Genomic DNA, 11,570 nt, shown 5'->3' on the forward strand with positions numbered 1-11,570 from the left:
TTTGCTATGAAGCCCCTAAATAATATCTGGTGCAACCAATTACCTTCAGAAGTCACATAATTAGTTAGATTGCACACAAGTGAACTTTATTTAACTGTCACATGATCTCAGTATATCTACACCTGTTCTGAAAGGCCCCAGAGTCTGCAACACCACTAAGCAAGCGGCACCAAGAAGACCAATGAGCTCTCCAAACAGGTCAGGGACAAAGTTGTGGAGAAGTACAGATCAGGGTTGGGTTATAAAAAAAGATCCTAAACTTTGAACATCCCACAGAGCACCATTTAAATCCATGGAAAGAATATGGCACCGCAACAAACCTGCCAAGAGATGGCCACCCACCAAAACTCACGGACCAGGCAAGGAGGGCATTAATCAGAGAGGCAACAAAGAGACCAAAGATAAACCTGAAGGAACTGCAAAGCTCCACAGTGGAGATGGGAGTATCTGTCCATAGGACCACTTTAAGCCGTACACTCCACAGAGCTGGGCTTTACCGAAGAGTGTCCAGAAAAAAAGCCATTGCTTAAAGAAAAAAATAATCAAACACGTTTGGTGTTCGCCAAAAGGCATGTGGGAGGCTCCCCAAACAAATGGAAGAAGCTACTCTGTTCAGATGAGACTAAAATTGAGCTTTTTGGCCATCAAGGAAAATGCTACAGTTGAAGTCTAGCCAAGGCTAGCTTTTTCAAGCAGAAATTTGCTTCCTGCAACACAAACTCAAAAAAGTTCTAGGACACTGTAAAGTCCATGGAGAATAAGAACATCTCCTCCCAGCTGCCCACTGCACTGAAGATAGGAAACACTGTCACCACCGATAAATCCACTATAATTGAGAATTTCAATAAGCAATTTTCTACGGCTGGCCATGCTTTCCACCTGGCTACCCCTACCCCGGTCAACAGCACTGCACCCCCCACAGCTACTCGCCCAAGCCTTCCCCTTTTCTCCTTCTCCCAAATCCAGTCAGCTGATGTTCTGAAAGAGCTGCAAAATCTGGACCCCTACAAATCAGCCGGGCTAGACAATCTGGACCCTTTCTTTCAAAAATTATCTTCTCTTTCGTGTCGTCTGATATTCCCAAAGATTGGAAAGCAGCTGCGGTCATCCCCCTCTTCAAAGGGGGGGACACTCTAGACCCAAACTGCTATAGACCTATATCTATCCTACCCTGCCTTTCTAAGGTCTTCGAAAGCCAAGTCAACAAACAGATTACCGACCATTTCGAATCCCACCATAGCTTCTCCGCTATGCAATCTGGTTTCAGAGCTGGTCATGGGTGCACCTCAGCCACGCTCAATGTCCTAAATGATATCTTAACCGCCATCGATAAGAAACAATACTGTGCCGCCGTATTCATTGACCTGGCCAAGGCTTTCGACTCTGTCAATCACCACATCCTCATCGGCAGACTCGATAGCCTTGGTTTCTCAAATGATTGCCTCGCCTGGTTCACCTACTACTTCTCTGATAGAGTTCAGTGTGTCAAATCGGAGGGTCTGTTGTCCGGGCCTCTGGCAGTCTCTATGGGGGTGCCACAGGGTTCAATTCTTGGACCGACTCTCTTCTCTGTATACATCAATGATGTCGCTCTTGCTGCTGGTGAGTCTCCGATCCACCTCTACGCAGACGACACCATTCTGTATACTTCTGGCCCTTCTTTGGACACTGTGTTAACAACCCTCCAGGCGAGCTTCAATGCCATACAACTCTCCTTCCGTGGCCTCCAATTGCTCTTAAATACATGTAAAACTAAATGCATGTTCTTCAACCAATCGCTGCCTGCACCTGCCCGCCTGTCCAACATCACTACTCTGGACGGCTCTGACTTAGAATATGTGCACAACTACAAATACCTAGGTGTCTGATTAGACTGTAAACTCTCCTTCCAGACTCACATCAAACATCTCCAATCCAAAGTTAAATCTAGAATTGGCTTCCTATTCCGCAACAAAGCATTCTTCACTCATGCTGCCAAACATACCCTTGTAAAACTGACCATCCTACCAATCCTCGACTTCGGTGATGTCATTTACAAAATAGCCTTCAATACCCTACTCAATACATTAGATGCAGTCTATCACAGTGCCATCCATTTTGTCACCAAAGCCCCATATACTACCCACCACTGCGACCTGTACGCTCTCGTTGGCTGGCCCTCGCTTCATACTCGTCGCCAAACCCACTGGCTCCAAGTCATCTACAAGACCCTGCTAGGTAAAGTCCCCCCTTATCTCAGCTCGCTGGTCACCATAGCAGCACCCACCTGTAGCACGCGCTCCAGCAGGTATATCTCTCTGGTCACCCCCAAAACCAATTCTTCCTTTGGCCGCCTCTCCTTCCAGTTCTCTGCTGCCAATGACTGGAACGAACTACAAAAATCTCTGAAACTGGAAACACTTATCTCCCTCACTAGCTTTAAGCACCAGCTGTCAGAGCAGCTCACAGATTACTGCATGTACATAGCCCATCTATAATTTAGCCCAAACAACTACCTCTCCCCCTACTGTATTTATTTATTTATTTAGCTCCTTTGCACCCCAGTATTTCTATCTCTACTTTGCACATTCTTCCACTGCAAATCTACCATTCCAGTGTTTTACTTGCTATATTGTATTTACTTCGCCACCATGGCCTTTTTTTTGCCTTTACCTCCCTTATCTCACCTCACTTGCTCACATTGTATATAGACTTATTTTTCTACTGTATTATTGACTGTATGTTTGTTTTACTCCATGTTTAACTCTGTGTTGTTGTATGTGTCGAACTGCTTTGCTTTATCTTGGCCAGGTCGCAATTGTAAATGAGAACTTGTTCTCAACTAGCCTACCTGGTTAAATAAAGGTGAAATAAAAGTCGGAAGTTTACATACACCTTAGCCAAATACATTTAAACTCAGTTTTTCACAATTCCTGACATTTAATCCTAGTAAAAATCGCCTTTTAGGTCAGTTAGGATCACCACTTTATTGTAAGAATGTGACGTTTCAGAATAATTGTTGAGTGATTTATTTCAGCTTTTATTTCTTTCATCATATTCCCAGTGGGTCATAAGTTTACATACATGGGCTTTAAATTGTTTAACTTGGGTCAAATGTTTTGGCTAGCCTTCCACAAGCTTTCCACAATAAGTTGGATGAATTTTGGCCCATTCCTCCTGACAGAGCTTGTGTAACTGAGTCAGGTTTGTAGGCCTCCTTGCTCGCACACACTTTTTCAGTTCTGCCCACAAATGTTCTATAGGATTGAGGTCAGGGCTTTGTGATGGCCACTCCAATACCTTGACTTTGTTGTCCTTAAGCCATTTTGCCACCACTTTGGAAGTATGCTTGGGGTCATTGTCCATTTGGAAGACCAATTTGAGACCAAGCTTTAACTTCCTGATTGATGTCTTGAGATGTTGCTTCAATATATCCACATAATTTTCCTTCCTCATGGTGCCATCTATTTTGTGAATTGCACCAGTTCCTCCTGCAGCAAAGCACCCCCACAACATGATGCTGCCACCCCCGTGGTTCACGGTTGGGATGGTGTTCTTCGGCTTGCAAGCCTCCACCTTTTTCCTCCAAACATAATGATGGTCATTATGGCCAAACAGTTCTATTTTTGTTTCATCAGACCAGAGGACATTATTCCAAAAAGTATGATATTTGTCCCCATGTGCATTTGCAAACCGTAGTCTGGCTTTATTATGGCGGTTTTGGAGCAGTGGCTTCTTCCTTGCTGAGCAGCCTTTCAGGTTATGTTTATATAGGACTCGTTTTACTGTGGATATAGATACTTTTGTACCTGTTTTCTCCAGCATCTTCACAACGTCCGTTGCTGCTGTTCTGGGATTGATTTGCACTTTTCGCAGCAAAGTACGTTGAGCTTTAGGAGACAGAATGCATCTCCTTCCTGAGCGGTATGACGGCTGCGTGGTCCCATTGTGTTTATACTTGCGTACTATTGTTTGTACAGATGAAGGTGGTACCTTCAGGTGTTTTGGAAATTGCACCCAAGGATGAACCAGACTTGTGGAGGTCTACAAAAACAATTTCTGAGGTCTTGATGGATTTCTTTTGATTTCCCCATGATGTCAAACAGAGGCACTGCGTTTGAAGGTAGGCCTTGAAATACATCCACAGGTACACCTCCAATTGACTCAAATTATGTCATTTAGCCTATCAGAAGCTTCTAAAGCCATGACATAATTTTATGGAATTTTCCAAGCTGTTTAAAGGCACAGTCAACTTAGTGTATGTAAACTTCTGACCCACTGGAATTGTGATACAGTGAATTATAAATGAAATAATCTGTCTGTAAACAGTTGTTGATGTGCCAAGCTAATAGAGACATACCCCAAGAGACTTGCAGCTGTAATTGCTGCAAAAGGTGGCTCTTCAAGGTATTGACTTTGGGGGGATGAATAGTTATGCACGTTTGTTTGTTTTTTTTGTCTTATTTCTTGTTTGTTTCACAATAAAAAAGATTTTGCATCTTCAAAGTGGTAGGCATGTTGTGTAAATTCAATGATACAAACCCCCCAAAAATCAATTTTAATTCCAGGTTGTAAGGCAACAAAATACGAAAAATGTCAAGGGGGGTGAAAACTTTCGCAAGCCACTGTACATCAATCAGGGTTTAGACCAGGGTGCAGTACTGTTACTGTAACCACAATAGTTGTAAATGATATTGTCAATGCTTTAGATGCCTAATTGAATTGTGCTGTCTCGTTTGTTGACTTGTCAAAGGCTTTTGACACCGTTGATCATTCTGTTTTATTGAGTAAGTTGTCCTCAGTAGGCCTGAGCACTGATGCCTGTATGTGGTTTCAGAACTATCTCTGTAATATAACTCAGGCTATTGTGACAGAGGGGGGTCAAATCTGAATTCCTTGATGTGCATAAAGGGATACCCCAGGGTTCGATTCAGGGGCCACTATTGTTTACGCTGTATATAAATAACATTGGAAATACTGTGATTTAAAAAAATATATATATATTTTTTTTTTATATAAATCTTTATGCTGATCAAACAGTGTTGTACTCTGTTGCACCATTTTTAGAACAAGCCTTTTCACATTTGCAGTGTGATTTCCATGCGCTGCAGAAGTCACACTTGGATCTTTAGTCAGTTCTTAATGCAAACAAAATACATGCGATTTTCTAGGTCCCATAACTTAGACATATTTGACCTTTTAAATTACTTGCCTGAACGGAACACATTGAATGAGTTACCTCTTCTAAATATCTTGGTATGTGGCTAGATTATATATTGGGGTTTAAAACGCACATTTCTGAGCTGGTAAGGAAATTGAAGATCAAAATGTGATTTGTTTAACTGTTGTTTTGCTAATAAAAAGGAAGTTGTCCAGGCCACTTTTATGTCTGTTTTAGATTCCTGGGATATTATCTATATGAATGCAGCAGCTTCCACACTTAAACCACTAGATGCTCTTTTCCCTTGTGCCCTTGGATTCATTACTGGTGATCGTTTTAGAACTCACCATTGTGTATTGTATCAAAAAGTGGGTTGGGCCTCTCTATCTAAGAAGAGAGCAGCATTCTCTTTGGTTTATTTACAAAGCACTCCTGCAGAGACTTCCAATGTATCTGACAACACTGGTCAAGGTCACAACAATAGCGTACGGTACAAGAGCACAACATTGTATAGTGCTAGAGGTTCCAAGGTTTTTATGCTCCATAGATGTGAAATGTGTTGCGGGGGAAGCTCAGGCTTGAATAGCTGTTGCCCTTTTGGGAATTTATAACATTAGTGGGGAATCCTCTAAGTGAAGATTGGGTTTGTTTTGTAATTGAGTATTTTATTGTGTTTGTATGCGGGGCTGATTTTGAAAAGACTTAAAATAAAGGTTCATAAATAAAGAAATGAACTGTACACGGTAGCTCTTTTATAAGTGGCACATCTAGACTCCGCTGAGCTTTGAAGGTGAGCCAGGGCTTTTCCCTGGCTTGTTTTGATGTGACAGAGATGTTCCTCCCTCCCTCCTTCATGGGTCTGGGACAGGTAGATGTTGCTATTGACTCCATTTGAGTTCTGTTTTGCGGTCGGTGCCCGACCCACTCTCCTTCCCCCCGTATGTGTGTTCCTTAACTTCTTTTGAGCCCTTGTGGTTTGGTAGAGAGTTCTAGAGTGGGGCTACAGCCGGGTTAGGTTTCAGCCCCAATGCACCTGCCGTGATGGTGGAACCGTGTCACCGTGCCCTCTTTCCCAGCCCTAATGCCACCATTATGTGTTGGAATCTCCCCATGTGCCTCTGTGTTAAAGTATCAAAGGCTGGGGAATTTATTTGTGTGTGTGTGTGTGTGTGTGTGTGTGTGTGTGTGTGTGTGTGTGTGTGTGTGTGTGTGTGTGTGTGTGTGTGTGTGTGTGTGTGTGTGTGTAGATAGAGGGAGGGGGGAAAGGTGTTTTTCTACCACTCATCTGCTGTTTTTCATGGCTTAGATGTGTGTGTTGGTCATAGTGATTTCTCAGCACTTTTAGTGTCATATTTCAGGACTCTGAGGTGTGTGTGTACTTAAAGACTGCCGTGTGACTCATCCGTCAGAAAGGCATACACCCGTGCCCCCCACCAAAGGGTCTTGCACCAGCCCCTCTAAATGCAGCTCCCACCGTCGTGTTGACCTGAAATGGACACTTAAAGGAGTACTTCACTTTTTTACAGCTTGATGTGTTAGATGATTCCTCACAAAAAAAATTGTTGTTAACATGCTCACATGCCTCTATGACTTCCATTGATTGTTAGCTTGTGGTGGCTAAGATTAGCTGAAGGGGCTGTTTTTACAGATCTGAACCATGGATTACAGTTCCTCTTGGCCCACGGACTACTTTCAGGGTGAAGAACCATCTAACGTCAAGCTGTAAAATAGTGAACTACTCCTTTTAAAACACTGTTGGTCTGCTAAACCGCTATGATTTATCGAGCCGTAGAAATCAAGGAGTCTTCTGGTTTTGAAGCTTTCAGACCTTTGTGTCTTAAGTTTTTTTGTTTGTTGTCAAAAGCATTTGAAGATACTCTTCTGATAGTATCTCGCCTCGGAGTTTTGTTTGAGTTTGTGCTTGTGGCAGGTCCAGTTGGATTAGTCTACTGGAATAGAGTGAGACGGGGCAGCTGGCACTGCTAGTCCCCTATAGGCCTTTTTTTTTCTCATTTGCTAAGACTTACTCTTGCCATTTGTTTATTCAGCGATTAAAGACTCTTTGTAACTGCAGCCCATCGTGTGACAGTACATGTTGTACGGACGGATTTCTCCTCAAAACACCATCTCGGACAAAAGGACCCCAACGGCGGGACGCGGTGACTCAACTTTTCTTCAGTGTATTTTCCCTTTCGTGTGGAATAATGTTATGGTATCTCCCATCCATTAGCTAGACATGTGCCTGGAGGGACATACCATGTCATGGTTTTGGAGGGGGGGAATCTTAGGTGTGGTTGTGTGAGGTGTGGTATGGTCAACATCTCCCCTCTTCAATAGAATATTTCACTTAAGTGGTCATTTTATTTAGGTTTGAGGGATGTCAGTGGGGACTGTCTGCTGATTGGTTGACACAAGAGGTGGCAGAACAATGGCCTGTGACACGTCTGTTATTCTGCTAGTGAATACATGCAGAATGTCAGGTCATTGGTTTCACACTCGTTCTAAGAAAGTATGTCACAGGATATTTCTTGTGTGTATATATATGGTACTGGTGTTGCTGGTAGTTGGAAGGCCACGGTCACAACAGGAGGACTTAGGGTCTGAGAAACCTCAAGTCGTCTTGGGTCTCGCAGGTGGAAACACAATAGAATAGGCCTGTTTAGCCATCTCAACCAACTTGCATGACAACAGTGGTTTCCTGGGTTCTACTGTATCAATTGAGGCATCTTGGATGCTCTCCATATCTACTGTTTTTGTTTTGCAAAGACTCAACTAACCCATCCTCTCTTTCCTCCTCTGCAGAGAAGGTCCGTGAGATTCAGGAGAAACTTGAAGCCTTCATAGAAGCTCTTCACGAGGAGAAGTAGAGCACCAGGTATCTGCCTGTCAAGCATCTCACATGCTACAGTACATAGACTATTAGGGAGCAGTGTTGTACACAAATGTCCCTAATATAAATATATATGTGTAAGCATTTCACTGTGTATACCTGTTGTATTCGGCACATCCCACAAATATGATATGATTACAATTTGATTTGAATACGTATACGTATACGTATATACACATACATATACACTACCTTTTCAGCTGTTTCCAGATACAATGGTCATTTACAACATTAACAATGTATTTCTGAACAATTTGATGTTATTTTAATGGACAAAAAATATATATTTTCTTTCAAAAACAAGGACATTTCTAAGTCACCCCAAACTTGTGTGTGTGTGATATACAGTAATTAATCTCACCATTTCTACTTGGCAGAAACCAATGGATCACAGAAGCATTGCACTGATCAAAGAAGACTAATTCCTCCCTCTGTAAATGACTGAACCCCCCAGTGACGCCCAACTGTTGCTCTTAGTTTTTTTTTCTGCGAGTGGAGTTTATCAGATGGAGCCCTTAACACTAACACTGAGGAGGATCAGGTTATCAGTGTGGCTGAGCAGATAGCACTTCCTCCGCTCAGAGTGGGCACCATGCTTTAAAGGCCCATGATGAGTTCACCAGACATGTCCTCTTCACACAGGAATCCAACAACTGTCTCCGGGCTTTTTTGCTCTGCATTTTTGGCAGAGAAGACGAAGAGAGAAGGGGGAGGACAAGATTGAAGTTACACACCTCGTGACTGACTGACGGATCGACCTCTCATGTCGTCTTCCTCTCTCTCTCTCATTGCTCCCTCGTTTCTCATAAATGAGGAGGTTGTGAAGGTTTTCTCTCTCACTGCCAACTTCCTTTCCTTTGTTTGGGAATGTCTTTAATCGGCTTGAGCACCTGTCAGAAGTTGTCCCAAATTGCACTGGTCAAAAGTAGTGCACTGTAGAGGGAGTAGGATGCCATTTGGGACGCAACCAGAATGTCTGCTGGTGATCGGGTGAGTCAGACGTGGTGTGTGATGGAAGGGTGATGGGAACCACCCTCCTCTCTGTAGATTGACTAGCTGTAAATGAACGCCTGTTGGGCTGAAGCCATTCTCCTGCCTATTGTTAGCACTCGTTCCACTTGGGACTTAATGTGAATTCACTTCAGTTATCCCAGCGGCTAGCTTTAACCCAGCTCTACACGTGCATCACTAACCGTATAGGTACAAGCCTCAGTTATTAACCCTCACTTGCACAACAGTCAAGCTCCATCCTCCTAAAACTAGAATATATGAACAGTGGATAGAATATTCCACACTAGTTGTAACAAATATAATATAGATTGGCTTTCTTATTTCAGGGAAGCAGACTTAATTTGAGAGTTATGTCTGCTATTGATAGGCAGCGCGCAATGCCCCACTATGCACCACTCTCTCTGACCTACTGTGTGTGCACCTCATCACAAGGGTTTATATGATGGCATTTAATTTCACTGTTGGACGAAACGGCCTCTACTATCTTTGTTCTGGGTGAAGATCCAGTGTTGGACTAGAATCTAGTTCAACCTGCAGTGGATGGAACCACATTGTCCAATCACGTTGGAGGAAAGATGCTAGTGACCTCGTTGTATTCCAACGTGGTGACAGCTGCACAGGCATCTTTGGGTTCTTGGTACATTCATTCCTTTCACTTTTTCTGCTTCTTCATGCTCTCCTGCCTCTGGGCAGGTCACACTGTCTGACTTGCTGGTCTCTACTGGTCTCTCCTGAGGGACCTTTTTCTCTCTCTGCTCTACTCCATCCATCCTTGTTTTCTTTATTCTTGATCCTCTCTCTTGCTCTTCTCTCAAGCCCTCTATCTTCTATCCTCTCTGTCTCCTATTTCACCCCCCCACTCTTTGTTCCCGGCTCTAAAGAGTGGAATGAAACGGTGACTGTTATACTTAACCCCGGTCCTTCATGTGTATATGGGTTAATACCGTACATCGTGTACATGTAAAGTTAATACCAATCATGAATCTGTTATTGCTTATGGGAGGAATGTCAGAGTGTGATGCTCTTGTAACAAGATATCCATCGGATGGTTCAACACCTACAGTTCTCTTTGATGTTATAGAATGTAATGTTTGCATGGTATACCCCATCAGATGTGCTTTATTTATTACAAATTTGATTGTTTAAGAAAGTGAAAATAAAATTGATGTTAATAAAAATGTAATTTTCCTAGAAGTTGTTTCCGTGTTATGTCGATGACGTTTGTCTTTTAAAATGTTTTTTATTTGATCTTTATTTAACCAGGTAGGCCAGTTGAGAACAAGTTCTCATTTAAAACTGCGACCTGGCTAAGATAAAGCAAAGCAGTGCGACTAAAACAACACGGAGTTACACATGGGATAAACAAACGTACAGTCAATAACACAATAGAAAAATCTGGAGGTAAGGAGGTAAGGAAATAAATAGGCCAATAGTGGCGAAGTAATTACAATTTAGCAATTAACACGAGTTAATTAACACTGATATATGTGCAGATGAGGATGTGCAAGTAGAAATACCGGTGTGCAAAAGAGCAGGAAAAAAATATGAGGTTGTTTGGATGGGCTATTTACAGATGGGCTGTGTACAGCTGCAGCGATCAGTAGGCTGCTCTGACAACTGATGTTTAAAGTTAGTGAGGGAGACATAAGTCTCCAACTAGAGCGATTTTTGCAATTCGTTCCAGTCATTGGCAGCAGAGAACTGGAACGAAAGGCGGCCAAAGCAGGTGTTGGCTTTGGGGATGACCAGTGAAATATACCTGCTGGAGCGCGTGCTACGGGTGGGTGTTGCTATGGTGACCAGTGAGCTGAGATAAGGCGACGCTTTACCTAGCACAGACTACCTTTTGTTACCACAGTCTTGTAGAAGTGTGAAAGACTAAACAGACTGTTGCTGACGAACGGTTAAATGCAACGGGTGGTCGTTCTATAGCCTCTGACCACAGAACAACGGCAGTCATTTTCTGTTAATCTCCCGGCGATTCTGCATGTTGAATTGCCACCGTTTATCAAAAACAAGCAGGTGATCTACTGTGCATGGCCGTTGTTCGTGTTGGTCTGTCTTGTACTTTATTATTTTTTATTTTTTTTGCATTCTCCTCACCCATACTAATCCTCATACAGTTGTGTAATTCCTCCGTCAGGTTTGTTCCTTATTCCAAGACGATGAATAATGTATAACTTCAGTAAAAACATTTTTTTTTTTTTAAAGATTGTCGCTTTTGGAGAGTAAATTAGTACCTTTCCTTAAATGTCCACACCATTTGCTTACAGTATCTGCCTCTCTTTAGAGATGTGTTTAGTGTGTGTTTGTTGCTCAAGCCTATATTGTCCTGAAACTACAGTACTCCAGGGTATCAAAATAAAAGTTTCTTGGTTGCGTACATGTTACTAGCTCCAACGGAGCAGTAATACCTAGCCAAATGCTTGTTACTAGCTCCAACGGAGCAGTAATACCTAGCCAAATGCTTGTTACTAGCTCCAACGGAGCAGTAATACCTAGCCAAATGCTTGTTACTAGCTCCAACGG

General features: G+C 42.7%; 1 protein-coding gene across 1 annotated transcript in view; it reads left to right on the top strand.

Moving 5' to 3' along the window:
- Positions 1-10,235, top strand: part of LOC120053640 (dynamin-like 120 kDa protein, mitochondrial) — an 84,528-nt gene extending 74,293 nt beyond the window's left edge. The window contains exons 27-28 of the mRNA XM_039000796.1: positions 7,943-8,015; positions 8,408-10,235. Coding sequence (XP_038856724.1) covers positions 7,943-8,007 — 65 coding nt within the window. The 3' untranslated portion in view covers positions 8,008-8,015; positions 8,408-10,235. The remainder of the gene's footprint in view (positions 1-7,942; positions 8,016-8,407) is intronic.
- The last annotated feature ends 1,335 nt before the right edge of the window (positions 10,236-11,570 follow it).

The sequence above is a fragment of the Salvelinus namaycush genome, chromosome 9 (genome assembly GCF_016432855.1).
Source record: "Salvelinus namaycush isolate Seneca chromosome 9, SaNama_1.0, whole genome shotgun sequence".
NCBI lineage: Eukaryota > Metazoa > Chordata > Actinopteri > Salmoniformes > Salmonidae > Salvelinus > Salvelinus namaycush.